The 25,230-nt window shown below is 40.2% G+C and overlaps 1 protein-coding gene across 1 annotated transcript in view; it reads right to left on the reverse strand.

The window, feature by feature from the left end:
- Window positions 1–25,230, reverse strand: part of INTS9 (integrator complex subunit 9) — a 102,240-nt gene that overhangs the window by 33,345 nt on the left and 43,665 nt on the right. Inside the window, exons 5-8 of the mRNA XM_043565031.1 lie at window positions 20,940–21,079; window positions 18,860–18,946; window positions 3,258–3,378; window positions 2,289–2,423 (exon numbers count right to left, since the gene is read on the reverse strand). Coding sequence (XP_043420966.1) covers window positions 2,289–2,423; window positions 3,258–3,378; window positions 18,860–18,946; window positions 20,940–21,079 — 483 coding nt within the window. The remainder of the gene's footprint in view (window positions 1–2,288; window positions 2,424–3,257; window positions 3,379–18,859; window positions 18,947–20,939; window positions 21,080–25,230) is intronic.

Below are 25,230 nucleotides of genomic sequence, written 5' to 3' on the forward strand. Positions count from 1 at the left end.
AACCATCCATAACCAAATGGATGTGGCTGTACTGCAAGAAGACATCATTTATGAAAACAGGTAGCAAGCCAAATTCGGTCCATGGACAATAGCTTGCTGACCTCGGAAGCTGACTGTTAAGTTTTTCAAACTTAAACTTTTCTTATCCTTGCTAATTCAACGCAGAATCCAATTATCATTGCGGCGCCCAGGTGGCTCAGTCGGTTGAGTATCCAACTCTTGGTTTTGGCTCAGGTCATGATCCCAGGGTCGTGGGAACGAGCCCCTGCTTAGGATTCTCTCTCTCTGCCCCTGTTCTCTGTTTATGCTCTCTCTCTCTCTCTCTCTCTCTCTCTCAAAAAAAAAAAAAAAAAAAAAAAAAGAATCCGATTATCTGGGTGAAAGGAAATCGAATTCATTATCTTTTTTATATACAACACTGGTTGCCAGCTTGAAATTAAAATTAATTACTTAGGTATGTTGCTCATTACTTTGAAGACCTTATTTTCCCTTTAAATTTACGAACCTTGGAAGAATAATTTACTGGAAATTACATCAGTAGTACTGTAAAGCCTTTGATCTAAGCAGGACAAATCGGAAGAGTTGGCAGCCAAATAATTTTCTGTCTTTTATGGAAGAATATATCAAGAATGATAGAAGCTGCCAATAAAGTATTTTGATTCAATGAAGCAGATTAAGATGACATTGATGGGCTTTTGATTTCAATAAGCGGGAAAGGCCCAGAATTCTGCTAGCTATAGGAAAAAAAAAAAGCAACTTGTCCCCTCCTCTAGACCTGGAGATGAAATTTGATTATAAAAGAAGGTATGAAAAAAACCAATACATGGTGACAGATCATAAGCATCCTATTGTTCTAGACCTATAGCAGGCATTTTTCCTCTTTGTATTAAAATAAGATACGGGCTTCCCCAAGTTATCTATCTACATATCCATCCATCAGCTAACTATCTGATTTCTGCCCCTCCTTTACAAACACGGAAAGAATCAGGATTTATGAAATGGACAATAAATTCATTACAAATACCTAAAAAGGAACAAACAATACATTTGTAACAATGGGTACGTATGTACTTAGCTTCTTGCCAAATATGACTTAACAAATGACCAAGCTAAAATCTTCTAATAGCTTCCCTCTACACGTTTAAATAAAATACATTAAGGAGTGCCTGGGTGGCTCAGTCGTTAAGTGTCCAACTTCGACTCAGGTCATGATCTCATGATTTATCAGTTCAAGCCCCATATAGGGCTCTGTGCTGACAGCTCAGAGCCTGGAGCCTGCTTCAGATTCTGTCTTCCTCTCTCTCTGCTGCTTCCCTCTCTCCCTCTCCCTCAAATAAACAAACATTCAAAAATAAATAAAATACATTAAAATAAAATCCAAATTTCTCATCATGGTCAACAAAGTTCCACTTCACCTGGCTGTGCTCATTTCATGGACACCCCTGCTGACAGCATGCTGCAATCACAATGGCCCCTCCTTGCTCTTCTGAACATAGATTCATGAGCTAGGACTTTGCCTGTGGGTCACCATGGACACTCTAATACCTAATGAATGCTTGACACATACATAGTAGACCCTTAGTAAAGAGATAATTAACATCTGCTGAGTAAATGGGTGACCATTTCTGTTGTGTATCAGGCTATGGCTATTGAAAGTGGTGGGAAATCTCAAAATCCTAGAGATGGACCCAAAGGCAGCAGGATCTTACAGAGGACCTTGCAATCCTAAACAGTGGGACATGGGAAATCTACCTTTCAGGAAGAGTGTCTTTTTTTTTTTTTTTTTAAATTTTTTTTTTTCAACGTTTATTTATTTTTGGGACAGAGAGAGACAGAGCATGAACGGGGGAAGGGCAGAGAGAGAGGGAGACACAGAATCAGAAACAGGCTCCAGGCTCTGAGCCATCAGCCCAGAGCCCGACGCGGGGCTCGAACTCACGGACCGCAAGATCGTGACCTGGCTGAAGTCGGACGCTTAACCGACTGCGCCACCCAGGCGCCCCATGAGTGTCTTAACATAAGGTTTCAGTTAAGCAAGATAAGCTCTAGAGATCTGCTATACAACACTGTACTGTAGTCAACAATAATGTATAAAAATTATTAAAACGGTAGATTTCATGTTAAGCATTCTTACCAAAATAACAATAAATTTTTTTTTTTTTTTAAATAGGATACATGTAGAAACCAAAATTAGGAAGATTTAAAAACAACTGATGATGTTCTGGATACATTATCAATTTGGGTTCAGTAACCAAAACACTGAACTGTTAAAAGAGAATCAGAACTACCTGGGGATGTGTGGTAAGTAAGGAGGATCCGGAGACATAGGATACTTTCTCATAATGGGACTGGATAATCCAGTTGGAGCTTCCAAGGGCATAGCCTGAGCTTAGTGGAGTCACCTGAACTGCACCAAAAAGCTCCTAGAAAAGAACCACAGTAAGAGAATGTGTGATGAGCTTTCAGCAGTACAGTCATACCAGATAAGTCTTTGCAGGAAAAAAGAAAAAAGAAACAAGTCAAAAAACCCAGAAATATCCTTCTCTACTTAGATATAGAAATTTTAAAGTAAAACAGAAAGTATAAAGCACAAAAAAAATCAATGGAGACCAGATGGTAGACCCAGAAAGCAATCCTTACCCCTGAGTTTCAGAATATCTACATGTACCAGGCACTCAGGCCTCACTCATGAAAAGACTGAGGCAATAGATTTTTTTATTTTTTTAAATAAAGAGGCAATAGATTACCAGCAACACCAAAGAGACAAATACTTGGGTTTTCTTTTTCTTTTTTTAGGTTAGGCATTAATTGCCTGGTTGTTCTATACTGAGTGGCTCTGGGCCTAAGTTAACAAAAATGGGGACACTTACTATCAGGTCAGAGCCCAAAAGTTATACCTGCCAACAAATTGCTTCTTGATCTGTTTTATGCTCTTGTATTATTTTACTTGTCCAAAATCTATAAAGCTTCACCCACTGTTCTCAAGTGAATAGGATGAGATGTCTTTCTCCTGACCCATTACCTGCTGGTCAGTAGAATGCTGGCTAATGATGGGGAATGTAAGGGTTAGGAAAGAACACAACTATCAGCCTGGAGGGTGGAAGACAGAGGATAATGACAATTGCTCTGTTTTTTTACCTTGTACAAGATTCTCAGTAACTGAATGGCCGAAGAAAGGGAACGAGAAGATCCTCCCAAAGGGTAACAGTATGAATCAAAAGCATTCATGCATCACGTAAAACCATATTAACACTCACAATTTTCTGAGAATATCCCACCAGCTGGATTTTGCTAAGGGCAGAGTTCACCTCTTGCATTGTATAACATCTTCTCCAGGTTGATACTTCGACTGCGTCCTTGAGTGGAGAAGGCAGCAGCCTGTAAATGCATCACAATGCCAACGCTATGTTATCACGAAATCCTTTCAAGTAATTTGTCCACTTTATCTGAGTTATTACAACTTACTGGCATATAACTGCCTCCAGGATTCTTTTTTCTTTTTAATTTTTTAAAGTTTATTCATTTTTTTTGAGAGAGAGACACAGAGAGCAAGTTGGGGGAGATGCTGACAGAGAGGGAGAGAGAGAATCCCAAGCAGGCTCTGCACCATCAGCATGGAGCCTGATGTGGGGCTTGAACTAAAGAACTGTGAGATCATGACCTTTGCTGAAACCAAGAGTCGGAGGCTTAACCAACTGAGCCATTCAGGCACCCTGACAGGATTTTTTTATAATCATTTTTATTTCTGTAAGGGTGGTAGTACTGCCCCCCTTTCACTTCTGAGTCCTCTCTCTTTTTTTCTTGGTCTAGCTAAAAGTTTTTCAGTTTTGTTGATCCTTTTTTAAAAAACCCTAACTTTTCTCTATTTTTCTATTCTCCATTCTGTTTATCGAGCACAAAGCTGGATATGTTTTTTTTAATTTAGTCTGACCATCTCTGCCATTTGGACTGCTTAATACATTCACATTTATTATTGATACAGTTGGATTATGTTTCCCAATTTAACTTTTGTTTTCTGTGTGCCTCAGGTCTTTTTTTCCCCTCTGTTCCTCCTTTACTACTTTACTACTGATGCAGCCTTTTAATTTCCTTCACAATGTTTCATTGTATTTTTTTTCCTTAGTGATTGTTCTAGGGCTTATCATATACATCTTAACAAAGAGCATTTCAATAGGACATTTCAACTGCTCCTCCCTGTTCACGAGTGATAGATGAAATACACTTTACTCATAGGTCTGCAAAGCTATAGAAAGGGATTGAGTTAAACACAGCTGAAGCTTGGCATAAGGGAGGAAAATAAAACACAATTTGTGACCTTTCAGATTAGCATCAGGAGTATCTCTTAAAACAAGCAAACAAAAATTTGTCATTAGAAAAACACTGTATTGTTTGCTGTAACAGACTCAGGAACAGAACTGAGAGAGGGACTTCCCTGAGATTCTCTGTACAAATAGGTCAAGGATTTTCTGGTGAACTGAAAGTGTGCATTAGTTCTGTTCTCTCTCCTTAAATACCACTGAATATAGTAAAGGGCTACACACACCCACCCACCCACACACACACACACACACACACACACACACACACACCTCTTTAAGACAAAGAGAATGAGAGAAGAGACATAGCAACAGCATTTTAGAAAGTGGAAAGTAGGAAGACAAAAAACTGACTTAGAAGACACAGGAAAGTTTAATTCAAGCAATTTATACTGCAGAACCCATAAAAAGCTCAGCAATCTGAAACAATAGGTATATCTGGAAGTGAGACTGAAGGTGAACCTAAAAACAAGGGGATTTGTTGAAAAAAACTGATGAGAAATAGAACCTTCCAATTCTCCTCATCTATTCCATATAGCTCAGCACTGCCTCTTCTCCTCCCAGGCATGTTGCTAGAGGTTATTCTCTGGAGAGAATAAAAATGAGGGTCTGGACTAGGGGAAACCAACAACTAGAAGCAGCTCTGTTATTTTTGTTTCTTTTAAATTTTTTTTAATGTTTATTTTTGAGAGAGAGAGAGAGTGCAAGCAGGGAAGGGGCGCAGCACATGCGCGCGCGCGCGCACACACACACACACACACACACACACACACACACACAAAATCCGAAGCAGGCTCCAAGCTGTCAGCACAGAGGCCAATGTAGGGCTCGAACTCATGAACCATGAGATCATGACTTGAGCTGAAGTCAGATGCTCAACCAACTGAGCCACTCAGGTGCCCCTAGAAGAAGCTTTATTAAGCAAAATTTATATACCAAGAGTAACAATTTTCTTCTCCTCATATGGCTCCCAGAACACTATCAGTCAGTCTTATATCCTCCAGGGGGGGGTAGGAGACCAGAAGAAACTTCTCTGAAAAATTTGATCAGTACCAAAGAAAACAATCAACTAAAAGATACCGCCACTGGGGGTTTCATGATAAAAAGGCCCAACCAGATTACAGTATGGTGAAGTCTATAATTCAGCAAGACTTAACTCATGGTACACAGATTTTCTAATTAGTTTTTTTTTACTGTCCAACTCTTTTTAAAAAAAATCTTTGTTTTACTGTCCAACTCTTCAACATGAGCCAAGAACCAAGGACTACCATACATGTGAGGAAGGTCTCTAAAATGATAAAGGCCAAAACAAATGAAGGGAGGAGGACAGGAAATAAATTAGGCTGGTAGAATAAAACTTAAAAAAATACTATCATTATGATCCTTAGATAAACAAGATAGTATATCTAAGAAAAGAGAAGAGACTTTTTAAAAAAGAGGGGTAATGAGAAAAAGCTTAGACATAAAAATATAACAGCAGAGAGACAATGAAATCATGCCAACATATCAAAATTTCAAAATAAGTTAAAAACATAAAAAAAATTATACAAGACACAAAAGAACCACATAAAACAAAAATCAGGCAAGGAAGATGCAACATTCAGAGCACAGGAGTCCCTAACAGAAATCCAAGCCAAATACTAAAAACTCTAATTGCTAAAATAAAAAGAGGCTTGAAACTACACACTGAAAGAACCGAACACATACCTGAAATACTGACCCAGAAGAACACAAGATACATTCTGGGAAAATATTTACACTATAAATAAAACAAACTTTGAGGGCAACTAGGCAAAAAGAGCAAGTGACTTACAAAGGAGAAAAATATGATACCAGAGTTTCAACAGCAATGCTGTTTTACTCAAAGAAAACAGAGTAAAATATTTAAGACATTCAAAGCAAGAAAATGCAAGCCAAAGATTATACAACTAGCAAAACTGACTTTCAAGGTCACTGAGCACAGATAAACAATTATTAACCTGCGAGAACTCAGGGAATATTGTTCTCATGATCCCATCCTGAGACAGCTTCTGAAGAATGAGTTTCCGATAACCAAATTGACTACAGAAACATCAATGTATCAGCTGAACGTTTATGTGCAGTTTTCCAGAAGTAAGGCCAAATGAAGGTTCAGAGGGAGAGAGGATAGAATGTGAGGGCTGTATGTTCTGATAATATAAATATAATAAAAGCATGAAAAAAAGGGAAGGAAAAATACATATGCTCCTTCCTTTGAATGACAACCTAGAAACAACAACCAATCAGAAGTAAGGAGTATTGTTAGCAACCAGAACAGGAGCTTAAAATTCCATTTCCAACTAAAAGAATACAGAGTTTTTTAGAGAAATGGGGGCTTCCAGATTTAGGAGAGGGAATAAACAAGAGGAGTGTTAAACTAGATTAGCAAGGAAACAAAGGGTACATACAAAGGTCACAATAAAAGGACACAGTGGACAGCATGAAAAGGCTCACTGTCCTAAGATGGGAAAATCTGAGCTGCAAAAAGATAATATTGGAATGGGTCAAAATCCATGACATATATGTCAGAGTGGATTATAATTAGATTGGGGCACGGAGAGGGGTTTCTGAGTTACTGGAAATCTTCTATTTTAGGCCTGAGTAGCAGTTATAAGGATGGTTGCTTTATAGTAATTTATTAACTATATATTATCTGTTTTTTATTTGTATATTACAATATAAGTTCATTTAAAAAATAGAAAAAACTATGCCCAAATAAGAAATTATAATAGCAGAAATGAAAAAGTCATGGATAGGTTGGGAGGTAAAGAGAATTTCTCAGACGAAAGAGCAAACAAAAACAAAGGGATGGAAAAAGAAGACAGAAAAAAAAAAAACCTGAGTTCCTGTCCAAGAGGTTCAACATCTAAGTGTTAAGAATTCCAGAAAGAAAGAACAGAAAACACAAGGGAGAACATTTTAAAAACAAAAAAATTTTTTTGCCAAAATTGAAGTTCTTAACTTTTCAGACTTAAAGTTTTTATAAAGCAAACATGCTTTCTAAAAAAACAATATTTTAAGCTCTGTAGACCACATTCTGTCGCATTATTCAACCTAGCTATGCAATGCCACAGAAAATATGTAAATGCATGAATGTGGCTGTATGCCAACAGAACTTTACTTATAAAAACTGGCAGGACACATTTGGCCCACAAAACAGGGGCTTGGCCACAGTTGCAACCTCTGTTCTAGATAAGGACCCACTAAGAACTCAGCCCATGAATGAAAACTGTCCCTTAGTAAAACCACATCATCATGATTTTCTTTCTTTCTTTTTTTTTTTTTAAATATCATCGTGAGTTTAAGGAACAAAGAGGATATTCTAAGTTTTCACAGAGGAGTAAGAGGGATACATACCACAGATTTAGACTCAAAATAGTACTGGACTTTTCAACAGCACTTCTGGAAGCTAGAGAAAATTATATCAAATCCGGATTTCTATCCATTGGAGGGTGAGGGCACAACAAAGGCATTTTAGATGTGCAGTGTCTCAGAAAGTTTGCCTCCCATGCACTCTTCCTCAGGAAGTTAGTAGGGAATGTGCCTGGCAAAATGAAGGCATGAACAAGAAAAAGACCCAGAAAACAGGTTGCAACAGAAGAAAGAGGTGAGGATCTCTTCAGGATAATGGTGAAGAAAATCCTACATGGAGAGCCATGCTGCAGGCCCAAGAGCAGCTGAGATCAGATGGGGGAAAGAGAAGGTTCTGGGAGAGAATTTCCAAGAAGCTAAAACTGTTACAACACACTGAGTTTGAACATACTGAGGAGAGACTTGTACAAAGAGACAGGTTGGAGATAAATTAGTAAGAAGTGTATAGGAAACTAAGCAGACAAGATCATTACTAACTCAAGGGAAAACAAAAAGTTGTACAAGAAAGAAAAGTAATCCTAACAATGTTATAAGGCCAGGGAGTTGCATTTATACAGTCAGAATAATGTAAACACTGAATAGAGGTTTAGCTAACCTAGCACATGGATCACGCTGTCCCAATTCTCCTTACCTTTGTTTCTCCAGCAACAAAATATTAATAACCCTTATTTTTACCTTCTGCATAAATACACTCATGAAGATTTTATTTCACTTATCTGTCCTACATACACTGGATTGCTTTAGGTTTTACAATATTTATTCAATAAATATTTAGTCCTGACTATGGCCATAGCACTGAAGTTCTATAAGGGCTAGAACAGGCACAACATAAAGGCTTCTGCTCATAAGGAGTTTAAGTCTAAAACATTTTTACAACAGTACAAGGCAATAAAAAGATGTCAAATGCCATGAGTCATCCCTGCCTGCAGACTTGCCTTCTCTCACTGAAGGGTCTAAAAGATATATTGAAAATGCAAATACACACACACACACACGCCCACCCACCCACCCTCCCTCCCTCCCCTTTTTCACTTTAATGCTTCCCATTACATTCAGAATAAAATCCAAGGCTCTTAGCATGACTTTATAAGGCCCTTCTTGGGGCGCCTGGGTGGCGCAGTCGGTTAAGCGTCTGACTTCAGCCAGGTCACGATCTCGCGGTCCATGAGTTTGAGCCCCACGTCAGGCTCTGGGCTGATGGCTCGGAGCCTGGAGCCTGTTTCTGATTGTGTCTCCCTCTCTCTCTGCCCCTCCCCCGTTCATGCTCTGTCTCTCTCTGTCCCAAAAATAAATAAAAAACGTTGAAAAAAAATTTTTTTTATAAGGCCCTTCTTTATCTGGGTCCTGCCTCAGCCTTTGTTCTGTATACTGAGCTATAAACAGCTCTCTTGGTGCCAGGCTTCCTCCAGCCTGTAACCTATCATGTTGTCTCCTCTTCATATTTTGTGTGGACAACACTTACTCCTTTAAAATCTAGACAGCTTCTTTTTCTCAGGTCTTGTGACAGTGGTCAAGGCCAGGTACACATCCTATGTTCTCTTTGGGAGAATGGCCTGTGTATCAGAGACAGGGAAGTGGTACAGGAGAGCCCTTTGGATGCAGCTACTGGTAGGGGCTGCTGCTACTGCTTCCCTTTTCCTTTCACACCCCTGTTGACTCTCTGTCAACTACTTGGAGGAAGGAGAGGTTTCTCTCAGAGGCACCTGATGGAAGAAACAGGATTTATAGTCTTGTCTGGATATAAATCCCAGCATTACTTCTTCACCTCTGAGCCTCAGTTTCCTTATTTGTGAAACTGGGAGAGCAGCACCTCTAGAAGAATTTAGAGTTGTTCTGTGAGGGGTAAATAGTATAATGTACATGAATGTCTGGCAGAGAACAGATGCTGAATAAAGATGGTCTCTAACCACTCCCTCCCCCAACTCCTCCCCTCCCAAAACACAGCCAACACAGCTCCAGGAACATATGCATTTTCCAACAGTATCAGAGTAAACTTCAGCCCAGGATGATTTACTTCAATGAGCAGCAAGGACTCTGAACTTGAGTGGCCCACACACTGCTCTATAGGGTCTCAAGAAAGAACCCAAGCTACTCCCCTGCTTTAGCTCCTTCTCTAAATTCCTCAGGATCAGGGAGCTTCATGGTTTGGGCACCCTAGTGCTGACCTTCATAAAAATAAAGACTTCTTACTTTGGGCTGGGTAGGAGAAGAAGGGTTTGTTTCTAAGCTTTAAGCCAGAGCTGGAAGGCTATTATGGGAGTGGCTTGAGAGGGTGGGGAGGATGAAAAATAACACTTGCAGCCCAATCACATCTTTCAACTTAGGTGAATTTGTCGTACACTGCCCTCAGCTTTGCCAAGGTGCTGCAACAGAGTCATCTCTGTTAGAGGTGGAGCAAAAAGTCATACTCAAGGCTAGATTCAACCCGCTTTCCTTACAGTGAAACTTCTTCCCATCCCTTGACAACCAGTACGGCCATTACCCGAAACAACTTTCTGGGCTTTACTTTCTTCCCTTGAGGACCCTTCCCAGCATACTCTCCCCTTGCCATCTGGGACAATGTCCTCTACAAATTAAGCAGATTAAAATATGAAACAGTCTTTCTCAAGACGAGGCATTTGGCTAATGTTTCCTTCACTCTCTGTTGGAGATTAAACAATCATATATTCAACCTCTAGAATAAGCCAGCAAATGCTGAGCCCTTGATAAGGGAAAAAGGGAAGACCAAAGATGTGAAATATCTATTACTTTTGTCTTCAACAGTCCAGAACCTACTTCTGAAGAAATTACTAGAGTGTAGAGAATAACAATTTCCTTAAGCAAAACAAAAGACTTGTGAAAAATTCAGGTATATTTCAACTTGGATCTTCTCTCATCTTCCTGTTAGAGCAAATGGCATAGAAATAATAAATTTATGTTCCAGAGAAACTGAGGAAAGCATCTGTTTATAAAGAAACATTCATGATGATTTTTTTTTTTTAATTTTTTTTTTTTTTTCAACGTTTATTTTATTTTTGGGACAGAGAGAGACAGAGCATGAACGGGGGAGGGGCATAGAGAGAGGGAGACACAGAATCGGAAACAGGCTCCAGGCTCTGAGCCATCAGCCCAGAGCCCGACGCGGGGCTCGAACTCCCGGACCGCGAGATCGTGACCTGGCTGAAGTCGGACGCTTAACCGACTGCGCCACCCAGGCGCCCCCATGATGATTTTTTAATAACTAGTTTAGGAGAGCACTGTTGGGAAGGAGATAATAGCCTTGTTAAATACAACAATAAAAACAATAACATATATGTTTTTATTCCATTATATCGTATTACTCACACCATAGTATCTTTTTGCATTTTTGTATCCTGACTGAGCAGTGCCCAACACAAAAGACACTCACAAAATAAAAATGTCTGTTCACTTGTTGCCCCAGGAAAGGTAGGAACCAGTGAGTCAATTATTGACAAGTTCTGTCCAAAGTGCACCAATAAGTTTGGCTAGAGAGCCCTATGACAGTGTGTGAGGAGGTGAGAACTTCAGGGAAGAACCAACCAGTGAGCCAGAAGAGGAAGGCTATGCAGGTCCCAAGGGCTCTGGTCTCGAGTCTGACCTGCTCAGTGTAGGGTTTTATGGCAGGCAGCTTCTAACATGGTCCTAAGGATCCCTGGCCTTCTGTATTCACTCCCTTGTGTGGTTCCCCTCCCCAGAGGGTGGGCTGGACCTAGTGGTTTGCTTCAAGTGAAGAGAATATGACAAAACTGAAGGGATGTCACTTCTTCTAAGATTAGTTTACTAATGACTGTGACTTCCATCTCGCCCATATTCTCTCTTTTGTCCTCTTGCTCACTATGATGAAACCGCTGTGAGACGCTCTGTGGAGAGGTCCACACACAAGGGCCTGAAGGAGGCTTCAGTCCATCACCTGTGAGGAACAGAACTGTGCCATCACCCACGTGAGTGATTCCTTCTCAGTGGAGCCAGAGAGAGGTGAAGCTCTTGTAGGCGACTCAGAACAGACAACCCAGTGTTATTCATAAATTATAGTTTTCTGGATCACATGTTAGCACAGAACCCATGTTTAAATACCTTAACTAAGTCTGGGCCTTCCTGAGGTCTCCTCAATGACATTTTTACAAGCACTAATTATACAGAACTTCTGTAGAAGGGTATTCTTCATATCCAATTTAACTTCAATTTTTGCTTATTTTGGTTGCAACATTGAGCGATTTACTTAACCTTTTCTTTCCACCATATTTCTAAACTGAGGGTACAATACTTCCTTCAAAGATTGTTGTGAGGACTACAGCAAATGTGTTATATATATAAGTATTATCATCATATATAGGATAATCAGTGCTTTATGAAATTTAGCTTTTTAATGAAATTCAATCACTTTAGCTCCCCCCTTATACTTAAATTCTTGGGGTATCTTATTCTGGTACCTTTTATTGAGTACACTATTTTTCAGATTTAAAACTAATTATTTGTCATTTTTCTATTGGGAAATATCCAGAGGTTTCCTTTTTCATACAGGTTTGGTGACAAAATTTCCACAATTTTGGTGAATTTCCTACCAGCTGCAGAAGAGATTTAAACTAGGAATTAGTCAAATATACTGGTGGCTTTTTCAAATGACCAAAGTTTCAATAATCTTTTCTACAATGTTAATTTCCAATTCTTTTCTCTCTTTCCTGGTATGCACTGGCTGGTTTGAACCAATCCAGTCACTTCTCAATCATGCCATGTTGCCCTGTTTTTGCCTCTACCCTTCCTTTATCTTAGAATCGCCTCTTCCCTCTTTGAAACTCTACTTAAATCTGCCAAGTCCAGTGTAAGTCTGGCCACTTAGTATATAATCTTTGCTTGACAAGCTCCTTGGGTACAGGGATTATGTCTTAAACTTTTGGGGGCATTTTCCTGCAAACTTATCATGATGCCAGGCACTTGGCAGTTAGTCAGTAAGTCGTCTGAATTCCATATTTATATTCACAAATTCCTTTTATTGACACCCTTTTCTTACTCCTTTGCGATATTTAGTCACTTGGTCACTACTTCCTTATATTTCCTAACATCTAACCTAACTTTCCCTAAAATTCTGCTTGTGCTTACCTGAGGCTGTAATTATAGAGAGGGATTTATAGAGCCATTCGAAACTATTAAGATGATTGGCTGATTCAGGAAAAGTTGGATAAAGAAACCCAGTGGGAACTAGTTCTATTTTTTCTGGCTTTCTAATTTATCAAAGTCAAGTTCTCAGAGTCTAAATGTTTAATAAGTACTTTCTAAAAGATTTCATTGTTTTGTTTTTTCTTATCACACTTGAGTACTTAAGAAACTTTCCCCCAGTGTTCTGACATCATGCCAGAGCTCTGCTGTCTCTTCTTCCATCCTACCAGCATCCAACAAGCAGCAAAGACCATGTGTTTGTGTTAAAGAGTAAGACTTTTAAGTCCATAGGGACCACTTAAAAGCTTAGAGATAAAACACTGGTTGGGTTTTTTCTGAGTGTGTGATGAATGAAGGAATCTGCAAAATGAATGTAAGAGCAGAATACAAAGAATATAAGCAACAGCAACTGTCTTTTCCCTCTCATTACAGGAAAGTGTGCTTGATATACATGTGAATGGGGTGGGGGGAGATGTTTTAGCAGAGTGATGATCTATGTGGAGTTTACTAAAGTGGAGCTTGATAATCAAGCATTTCTCAATATTTCTTTTTAAGTTTATATGAGAGAGAAAAAGCATGTGAGCAGCGGAGGGGGTGGGGGCGAAGGAGTGAGACAGAGAAGAGGGAGACGGACAATCCAAGTAGTCCTGCACTGTCAGTGCAGAGCCCGAGGTGGGGCTTGAACTCCTGAACTGTGAGACCATGACCTGAGCCAAGATCAAGAAGAGTCTGACACTTAACCAACTGAGCTACCCAGGCGCCCTGGGCATTTAATATTAACCTAAAACTATAATCTCTGATTTTTGTTTTAGACCCATTTATCTCTAAAAAGGACAAAGGCAATTGCTTAGGCTACTAAAGCACAATAAAAACAATTCTCCAGAGTACCTAAACTACCTTTGCTTTGATTTGATTCTCATCAAAAAAACCTCTTATCTATAACTTGATCTCTTAAATGGACTTGCTGACCAGACGGGAGTGTCCTAGATAGATGAACCATTTTAGTTCGGGAGCCAGGCAGATGTCTCTGTATAAAGTAATTAAATGGGATTTTTGTTTGTCAGTCAATATCCTGGGAGTTTAGTTAGCCGGAATCAGTCCCTCAGAGGCTAATCAACTCTGAGTGAAATGAAATGATTAAGTTTCTGGAACTGCAAAGCTCAAGGACAAGCAGTGATGACTTCATCAAAGTACTGCCACTCCATGAACACTGGCTTAAGGAGCCTCTCCCTTGGACATCTTTAAAAGCTGTAACCTAAGTGAACTTAGAGATAATTTAATTCAATTCTCTTGTTTTACAGAAAAGGAGACTGAGTGCCAGCGTCTGGATGTCAGTGCTAACTAACAGGAGACAACTGTGGAATCAGAAAAATGGTTTTCCTTCTTTTATACTACCTTACTTTCATCAGGAAAGTTGGCATCTAAAGATAAATTAGGTTGTGGAAGGCACATGTGTGCTGATTATGGAAAAGAGGTTATATGAGCCAAGGGTATCATTAAAGGGGAAAAGGATGCTGGTGTTTACAGAGCACCTACTATGTGCCTTGCACTGTTTGAAGGACTCTCATGCTACTTATTTAGTCCTCAACACAACACTGCAAGGCTGCTAATGTTATTCTTGTTTTATAAATGAAGAAACAGAGCCTAGAAGAAATAAATTGCTACAGCTACTGGGAAGCAGATATGAAATTTAAACACCTATTTGATCTCCAAGCCCATAGCTTTAATTTTTTCCCGACCATATAGTTAGCCCTGGAGCATCAGAGCTGAGGAACTTCAACCATGTCTTCTTTTATGTTTTTTTATAAGGGATGAACCCACATATTTGAGCTCTGACTACTGAAAACTGCCACAACATTTCTGCCAGGAATATATCGGTGCATAATTCCTTAATGCTTGCAAGAAGGTTATGACAATATCCTGTAATGATTTATCCTTAATTATAACCGTAGACTTCTAGGCTAATACAGGAAAATCCTACCTGCTGGTTTAGTTTCTTAAGTGGAATATTCTGTTCTAAATTTTCCTGTTAAAAACCCTAAACCTTGAAGTGGGTATGGGAAAGTCAGAGACTCAAAAATTATCTTGCAGAGGGAGTCTCCTTTTCCTACCCTTCAAAATCTCTTTTTCAAGAAGAGTAAACTGCGGCCATCAAAATGAGGAAGAAAGATGTCTAACTTCTAAATAAATCTCTAGGAGCGGTGTCAACTGAGGCAGGAGAGTCAGACAGCTGCCAAAAAGCAAGATTAATAGCTTCTTTTGCTATACATCCTAATACTAAATCAAACGCTAACTCAAACTAACTTCAAATGATTTAAGAGAATTTGTCAGATTCCTTTGACCAATGAGTCTGAAAGGTTTTAATTAATTTATTTTTTTAGTTCATGGTCTTATTAAATAACTTAAGCTACCAAAATGCATCAATTCTAGGCACTTAACCAAGAGACCGCCTGTGTGAAGTTTAAGTCAAAAACTGGGGCCTGAGTCTCAAATCCAACTCAGAGGTGTTTTACTTGGATCATACAGGATTTTATCTTCATGTGTGAGCCAACATTTTAAAAAGATGAAAAAAAATCACATTTAAAACATCCAGAGTTTGGGCTTCTCTTAAAAAAAGAAAAAAAGAAAAAGAAAAGGAAGATTTGGCAGCAATAGACTCACGTTTCCATATGGCCATAATCTGCTGAAGTTGTGCCCCTTTAGAGGGATGTGATCCCTAGTCCACAGTTACAGGTAGCCCACCTTACTCATGTATTGACCTTTCCCATCCCTGGAGTCATCTGAGTTTGTGAGCCCTACTTAAGACCCCTCTCAACAAGGTGAGTACAGGAATTAAAGGGGGAAGAAAAGGGGGGAATGAAAAAATAGAAGACACAGCTCATATCACTTGGGAAAAATGTCAATGTAACAGACAGCAAAAAACAGTGTTTCTCACTCAATTTAGTGTGCCACAGTACTTTGGGACACTAGATATGAACTGGCTCGTGACAGAAATTTTAAAGTGATGTAAAGCCTTCAGCATAAATGTTATTCAAATGAAGCACTTTTAGTATTCTGGCCCAAGGTTAAATTCTAGGTGAGTATTTCACAAGAACTCTTTTGTCTGATGTCAATTACAAAACAGCTCTTCAAATTCCTCTACCGCTTGTAATATTTATGCGGAGTTTATCCAGGAGAAAAAGAGGACATGGCTTGCTAGGTTTGTTTCTCTAACACTAAGCATATTCTTTCCAATAAGAGTCTTCTCTTTCTCTATCAATAACTATGGCTCATCTTGTGCTCAGATGTCAAAACACAATACTTGATCAGGATCAGAAATATGGTTTCAATATATGAAATAATGAAATGAGGTCTTTTCCACTAGTCCAAGTTATTCGGCTTGCTCCTTTACCAAGTTAGCTTTCAACAGTTTCAGATTTTTGCCCACTAGGTGGCGAGATAGCGAATTCAAGGTTTTAATTCAAGGAGCACCTTTCTTTAAAAGGGAGATTTCCTAAGCATCTTAGGAAATAACTTTCAGTCTACCCCTGCAACCTTGCCCTCCCCATCCTCTGCTCCTTCAAGGTCATTTCACCCTTCTCCCTCATAAACGATGGCACTTCTTTTGTAAGTCAGTTATCTCGTTGTATTTTACAAAGAATGGGAGGCAAAGGAAAATTGCCAATGACTCTGCCCAAGGTCACAGAAGAAAAGGCAAAATAAGGACATGGGACTTCCTAAGACTTGGCCCAGGGTTTGGGAGCCAGGAAACAGTGACCTTTGAACATCACTTCTGGTGTGCCAAAATTATTTGTGGAAGAATACTGTAAGGGGTATAAATTTAAAAGGAGGAAATAAGGGCCAATGTGTACATGTTCCATGGGGAAAGAGAACAAAGTCCTAAAATTTCTAAGGCGGGAAATGCACACAGCTAGGTCTGATGTGCTCCAGTGGGCACACAGGAGAGAGAAAGAAAAGGGGAAGGAGGGATAGGAATGGGCAGGAGGAGAGGCAGCTGAGAACAAGAATGCAAAATGAGAAGGGAAAGGGATCTTGTCTTAGGCAGGTGGGTGTACACACAGAAGAGTCAGACACACGTGTGAGTTTTTCCTACCATGAAGCCATACAGACACCATATCCCTAAATCACAGAAATCGAGACCCAAACAATATCCATAAAACAGAGGAGAAAAATGAGCACAGTTACACATACTTCCTCCTCTCCTCACCTGAGGGGGCTCACATGCACTCAAAAAGTGACATGTGTGCCCTCAAGGCAGCCCGGCATAATGGTTAAAAGCACAAACTCTGGAACCAGGCTAGCCCTACTGCCTGGGTTCTAATTGAAATCCTACCACTCACTAGTTGGCTGACCTTGAGCAAGTTACTTAACCTATCTGTGCCTGTTTTCTCTTCTGCAAAATGATGTTATAGAACTAAATAAATTAAGTAAAATGCTGAGACTTTAAGTGAATTAAGAAAAACAAGTGTCTGGCACACAGTGTAAGTTAAATAAAACAACACATACACAGAGGAAACTCATATGCTCAAACTCTGAAAGAGTTACAGTATAAAAACAAAGCATATTCTCTTAGCTACACATACATATTTTTGTAGAAGGAACAGTCACAAAAACTAAGACATTCTAAAGCTTAGATAACTAGAGAGCTCACAAATCACTGACCTAGAGGGAAAGAGAACTCAGTGGCAAGGTGGCTGGAAAAGAGTGGACTTGGGCAGGCACACATGGGACACCCACTACTTAAAAAGCCAATGACGAGTTTTTACTCCAGACTCTGGATGCTAGGCCTGGAAGGCTGGGACCACCGTGATGGAGGGTAGGCTCACAGACACCGCAGTATGCTCAGATTGGCTAGGGTCCTCCGCTACTACTGAAACATGAGCATGGAAGTAGAATCAAGCTGCCTCCTTGCCTCTACTATTATATTTCTACTATGTCACCTCTTACGATCTGGTTTTTGATCCTAGCACTCTAGTGAAACTAACCTCCCTGGGACTTCCATTAACCAAGGGTCTTACCTCCATCTTACATGATGATATTTCTGCAGCATCTGATACCAAATGACAAGGCCAGGTGTGGGGAAATTCCCTTTTACCCTGGGCTGCCGCTCAGCTCTCCTCTGATCTTCCTAAGGATGACTTCACAGCCTCTTTCACAATTCATACCAATTCTTCTCCATTCTGTCTTAGAAATTTCTTTATGCTCCCTGCTACTGCCTCCGTTCAGGCTTTTGTTCTCTCCCCTGGGTTTCTGAAAGAGTTCTACACCTGGTCTTTTGCCTCCATCTCTGCACCCAACCCATCTTTCGTGCTGCTTCTAGAGTCACTTTCCCCCAAATGTGTGATCACAACATTCTCCTCCTTACAAACCTCCACAGAGGGACTTCCCACTCTCCATAATACAAAACTCAAACTTCACACATCAGATTCTTCATTATCTTGCTCCAATGTACCTCTATAGTTTCATTTCTCACCTCTCAGCTTTCCCACTCTCATCCACCCTGTACTTCTCACTGTTCCCCGAATATACTATATCCTGTCATATAGTGCTGGGACGCACTTCCCGACCTTTTCTATCAGGAAAGTCCTTTTCTTCCTTCAAGACCCACCTTAACTGCCACCTCCTAAGGATGTCCTCATCAGCTTCCCTACACAAAGAGTTCTTCATTCTCTGAGTGCCTATAGCACTGTGACGAGCACCTCTTACAATACATGCCATCCAAAGCTGTAATTTATCTGTCGATGGTCTGACTTCTCATGAACCCCTGAGCACCTCAAAGACAGCGCCAATTGTTTTACTAATTTTAAAAACCTTTTGGACCCTGTACAGTACCTTGGACATGGTCTCTCACAATATATTGGTTGTATCAAACATAGCCCTTCCATAAGATAGGGAGTTCTAACAGTAAAAGTGTAAAGCATAACACAAGGAACAAATGGTACTGTTTCACAAAGCCTATGAGTCTACTGTCAAGGGGAACAGACAGGTCTACTGCTCACCGCTGAATATCCTTGTTCTTCCACAAGGAGGCAGACTGAGCCTTGGGCACTCTTTCAATGAAATTCACCAGCTCTTCCATGAGAAGCCTGAGTTTAAAGAAAAAAGTGATGAGCACTCATAGAAAAATGAGAAAAACACCACATTCGTAACATGGTAGCCAAGACGAGTGGGCTTGTCTGCCTTCCCCTTCCCTAATCATTTTTCTCTCTGTTGCATATAAATTTGGACACCCATTCACATAAACCTGAACAGAAACCCAACCATCTTGTTGAATTTCCATGTTAGACATTTCGAACATAAATGATTTAATTCACCTTTAAAACAAGCCTGGCATGTATCTTATCTTTGGACACTGAAATATACAAGCCCATGGTTTAGCTCTCATTCTTAAGATCTCTGCCTTAATGGAACTAAAAATATGAAAGGAGGAAAAGCCAAATGACTGTGAAGTACCTGATTTTGGTGGGAGCAGGGGTAGGGTAGGATTGTTTTTTTAATGACAATATTAAGTGGAAATTTTACACTGGAAAAGCACGTTTTCTTGACATGCGTTTTGGGAATTTACAAAATTCCACATGGAAGAATACTCTTAAGAATTAATCCTAAAAGCCTAACTCAAGACTTGCAAAAGGACAGGTTCTGTGTGCAGATCATGAGATAGATTACCACAAAATCACAACAGAGGGGAACCTACGAAATGCTTTACTCGAGTGGATCGATGATGCAATGTGCTCTGAGAAGTGCATGGCAGAGACCTGTGAGAATCCTGGATGACTAGAGGATGAACAAAATGCGAGAAAAAGATTTTCAACATCTTGACTCCCCTTTCAGAACGCAGTAGAGAGGACCCATATTGACTCAAATCCTCTCCCAATCAACATAGAGATATGGTAGGCTGTAGTTTTACTAGCACTTGAACGTTGAACAACTTCATTTCATTTCCATCGATTTATTTATTCCCCATCCCATCTCCTTTCATCTTCAAGGAGCAGCACTAGTTCTAGCACATTCAAAGACCTGGGACCCAGGCACATTATCGTTCTGGCTGGAGTTCCTGGAGAACAGTCTGGCGTGTCCTTCCTCATGCTTTAACCTTTTCAGAGTAGAGTCTGATGCTTTCAGCTTATCCTCTCATTATCAGTGATCCACCACCATGTGTTTGCCTTTCCTATAATGTCCCTTCCTCAGATCTCCAGGCTTCTCCTGTACACATGAAATGTTCTTTAACGTGAGCGGACACAAAAAACAAGGACACATTTGGTTTCTTTCTGGTAATTCCATCTTGTACTTTTGCAAGACACTGGAACCCGAAGCTAAGAGTCTGTATCAACACCTCGATCCTGTATTTTGAGCCTTGCTAGTTTCACTTTATACCATACTTGTTAGTCTGCTTCAACATAATTCTTTTTTCTGGGGTAGGTAATTTTCTTCACGTGATTTTTCTCTCACTAAATGATGCTATAGGTACTGGCAGCAACCACTTGCATCGTGAAGGCTTGGGAGGGGCAGAGGAAGAGACAGCAGAGCATTCTCAGAGACAAAGGCAGGCTCCTTTTACTCCTTAGAGCTCTGAGTTTCACCCTGTCACAAGTACAGTCAACTTAACCATCTAATTACTTATCCTGTTTTCTACAAGCTGTCTCCATTTACAGTCTGTGCTAAATCATACAGGGAGGAAATTCTGAAAGCAAAGTAATACGATCTCTTCTTTTCTTCAATAGGCTATGCTCCTTTCTCCTGAAGCTCTTTGCATTACATCTTTGTGACATCTTACTCAACATTACCTCCCCTAATTAGGGTCATCTGCACAGAGGACCTGTCTCTGCGAACACCTTCTTCCACTCTTTGTTTCAAAAAACCAAACAAAAGACTGAGACTACTTGCTGCATTAATCTTGAGGCAATTCCAATGAATGCTTGTTTTATTTGTGGAGAGTAGTCTACTCACACCAATTCTACTTCTGGGTTAGCTGCTCAGAAGGAAACACCAATCACTCTTGGCACAACATTCTGTTAAATGGTCACCAAGGAAGGAAGGAGTTCTTCAGCCACTTTCTGCTGGGAGAATAAATACTCTCACCTGCCAATCTGGACGGTGGGCTCTGTGGCATACACTGTGCCTGTGAAACCAGTGTGCTCAGTGATGTAGGGCAGTGCCATCATGCAGTGGTAGTTAGAGATGAGGATCACATCTACCGTAGACAGATCTATTAGCTCGGTCTGAAAAGAAAGGGGAGGGAATGATACATATCTCTTCAGGGCACATAGATCAACATGATGTGACTGAAAAATGATGCTGTCAGAATGCAGAGGAGTTGTTCTTGTACTACAGAATAATGATGCCTTTCACGCAACGCTTCTATTCTCTCATTTTGGGATGTTTCCTAATGTTGGCATTAAGTAGCAGGACAGGATGGCTAACAGCGAGAACGCAGCCAGTCAGTGCACCAGCAGCGCTCAGATTTTACCGAAATAGAGTTCCGAGTTAGGCAGATGAGGGGAAATGACAACAGGACGTCTCAGCAGCTGCTGCCTAGCACGTGCAACCAGGTACTGTGAAGCAGAAAGAGCACGACAGAAGCCGTGAGGGGAATGCGAATCTAATGCACCACTGCCATGGATTACTGGTGACAGAGGGAGCAGCTTAGGCACAAACTAGCCCTTCACAAGGCAAATGCAGGAGGAAACTTCTTTTTCTTCTAGAGGGAAATTTTGACCACTAGTGCTGGATATAGATCCAAAACAAATCTAGTGTCAGAATCACAAAAGGAAATTATACTGTCATATTCTGCCCTAGCCTTAACCTTAAATTTACCTTTTACTCCACTATTAAGGTCACATGAAAAGGGAAAGACAGGTTGGCAGGTGAGGGAAAATGCCACTCGTGTTTAGTAAACTTTATGAAAACTCTTTCAGCAGAAAGGAATGTTTCCCCATATATTTAAGTCCTACTTGTCCTTTAAAGCTTAATTCACTTCCTCTGTTAAACCTTCCTGATTTGCCCAGATTAAAAAAACACAATTCTTTCTCAGAATTACCAAGGCATTTTCTGGAAGCCCTTTTTTTTTTTTTTTAAGTTTATTTATTATGGGGGGGGGGAGAGAGAGAGAGAGAGAGAGAGTGAGTGAAAGTGAGTGAGTGAGTTTGGGAGGGCAGAGAGACAGAGGGAGAGAATCCCAAGAAGGTTCTGCACTATCCGCCTGATGTGGGGCTTGAACTCACAAACTGAGATGATGACCTGAGCCAAAGCTGGATGCTCAACCAACTGAGCCACCCAGGTGTCTCTAGGTAGATGCCCCTCTTATGACTGTTGCCATTCTGTAAAACAGCTCCTCAAAGCACCACTTTGTCCCTCCAATATTAAATGTCTCTGAGGGTAAGAATCCTGTGTGACTCATCTCTGTCCCCTCCCAGTTGTGGTAGCCAAGTGCAAAACAGGCCTAGGTGCACTGCTATTGGAGGAATGCATCATTAGAACTGGCTCTTTCTGTGGGAAAAGTGAATTGCGATTATTCAGAGACATTGTCTCAATCACTAAAGTTACCTCTGAGAAATTGTATGGTGTACTAAGGACAGCATAGGGTAAGTCAAGGAAGTGTTTTAGTTGGGAGAATGGGTTGTTGAGCTATTATGTCTCCCACAGAGAAGAAGTAAGAACAAAGAGCTCTGTGCCATCTTGCAAATAATAGAGACAGTTTGCCATTTTGGCTGTGGGTATTTTCTGGTTGAATGGCTTTACATACAAAGTAAGTTAATTTAATAAAGCCGCCAAGAGATAATCAGCTCCTGAGGACAGCATGTAGATTAGAGGTCAGAAGTTACTCACTCCTAGGGCAATGGCAATCTGTGTGAATAAAATGCCTAATGACAGTAACAGCTAATTTACACCACCCTTAACTCCATGTGTGCATTGCACTTCCAGGACAATATCCTCATAAGGAAGGGTCATGTAACATTCCAATAGTTCTATTCCCTACTACCTCTCTAGAACCATTCTTAAACAAATAAGAAAATTAAGACATAATCGCAGAGTGACAGATCCAGAAGAAAACAAGGGAATGCCTGGGTGGCTCAATCAGTTAAGTGTCTGACTCTTGATTTCGGTTCAGGTCATGATCTCACAGTTTGTGGGATTGAGCCCTGTGTCAGGCTCTGTGCTGGCACTGTGGAGCCTGCTTGGGATTCTTTCTCTCCCTTTCTCTCTGCCCTTCCCCACCACCGCCCCCCCCCCCCCAAATAAATAAATAAACTTAAAAAAAAAAAACTTTAGAAAACAAGAAAACAACGGTTGAAACAACAAGAAAGCTCAAAAGCATCTCCTTTCCCTCTTGCACAGAGAAACTGGGTGAGTTTGAAATTTCTCTTTAATATGTAAGAGTCAGCCCACAGAGTCTAGAATGATTAGAAATTTGGTAAGGACAGCTAGAAGAAAAAAATATATGTATACATATATATTCTGTCTGTATATATATCAGGGGTGCCTACATAAGCATTTTTCCTGAGAAATAAATTTAACATCCAAACCATGTTTATATACTCGCATTTATGTTTTTGTTTACATTCTTTCACTCAAAATCCAATAAAGATTATTTTAATTTTAAACTTGTTGTATATAGACATTTGGGTTCTATAGACCATGAATTGGGTCAAACACTCATAATTTATTGGTTTCTTACTATATTGCCCTAGACTTTATACTCAGTCTACAGTGTGGACTTAGGCAGATACAAAAATATTTAAGGTAGTTGCACTAGATTTTAAATTCCAGGAAGACTGGGATTAGCTCACCTATAAGTTTCTGAAGACTGCACTGGAATAAGTATATCTGTCCTGATTCTGTGACTCTCCTATTTTCTCCCAATCATACAATGCCCTGCCTCTACCTTAAAATAGTGACTATTACTAACTTGACACAAACTACAAGACAATACAAGCTGAAAAAACTTACATAGCTCTAGAAGCCTAAATATATCAATAATCCTTTAGCCAAGCAAAAGGTGAACTGTGAAATAGTAATTTTTTAAAAATGTTTAAAACATTTAAATGAGAGAGACAGAGCATGAGCAGGGGAGGGGCAGAGAGAGAGGGAGACACAGAATCCAAAGCAGGTCCAGCCTCTGAGCTATCAGCACAGAGCCTGACGCGGGGTTCGAACTCACGGACCGCGAGATCGTGACCTGGCTGAAGTCGGACGCTTAACCGACTGAGCCAACCAGGTGCCCAAAATACGAATTGTTTAATTCCAATTTCTAATTGATTAGTACTCCATGGAGCAGGTCTGAAAGTCATCAGAACACCAATTCATAAATTCTACACTGTGGTCCATAAACTGAAGGTTGCTGCAGTCAGTGCCATATGTAGCAAGCTGAAAATAAATGCAGCACCTGGGATTAGGAATCTTTGAACAGATGGGGACCTGCCCCACCAATTCCTAAATGACAAATGAAGGTGACAAAAGATTTGAATAGCAGTTAGGAAGAGCTCAGGATTCTTGGCAACTCTTTACCTTCACTGTTTCTCTTACTACTTTATCTCAAACTTGTTCCCTTGTCTGCCACCTTCAGTTACCAATCTTGCTCCACAACTCCAAAAGGGCACATACACATACTTCAACGAGAGAAAACAAGTTTATCTACAGAATATCAAAGAAGGTGTTAAAATGGAAAGAGACGGAGAAAGAGTACAAAAATAAGGGAAATAGTACTTCAAATTTTCTTCTGGCACTGAATTGTGACAGTATTTTCTAGAGGCACCATAATCCACTGGGCACATGGAAAGAACAGGATGGTAGCTTCTCACTGATTTCCTTAGGAACCTGGGACTAGTTACTGGCCTCCCTATACTTTGTCTGTTGAGAATGCCATCTAGACCGCTCTAGAGATCAGGACTCTGTCAACTGAGATCACTTAGCTGCATTTAAAGTAAATGGGGCAGGGGCACGCATGGGTGGCTCAGTTGGTTAAGTGTCCGACTTCGGCTCAGGTCATGATCTCATGGTTCCTCAGTTTGAGTCACGTGTTGGGCTCTGTGCTGACAGCTTGGAGCCTGGAGCCTCCTTCGGGTTCTCTGTCCCTCTCTCTCTAACCCTCTGCCACTCGCCTCTCTGTCCCTCTCTCTCTAACCCTCTGCCACTCGCCTCTCTGTCTCTCTCTCAAAAATAAATAAAAACAAGGAAACAAAAAATTAAAATGAATGGAAACTGACCTTTGTTTTCTTTAAAATGATAAAACTGACCCCAAACTCTTAAAACAAGTGTCACTGTGATAATAATATGTAAGTGAATAGGTATCCGTGGCTCAATTCAGAATCTGTGAATTTCAAGCAATATTTGATATTACAGTTTACTGTATTGGTTGAATAACAGCAATTCC

Source organism: Prionailurus bengalensis, chromosome B1 (assembly GCF_016509475.1).
Source record: "Prionailurus bengalensis isolate Pbe53 chromosome B1, Fcat_Pben_1.1_paternal_pri, whole genome shotgun sequence".
Classification (NCBI taxonomy): domain Eukaryota; kingdom Metazoa; phylum Chordata; class Mammalia; order Carnivora; family Felidae; genus Prionailurus; species Prionailurus bengalensis.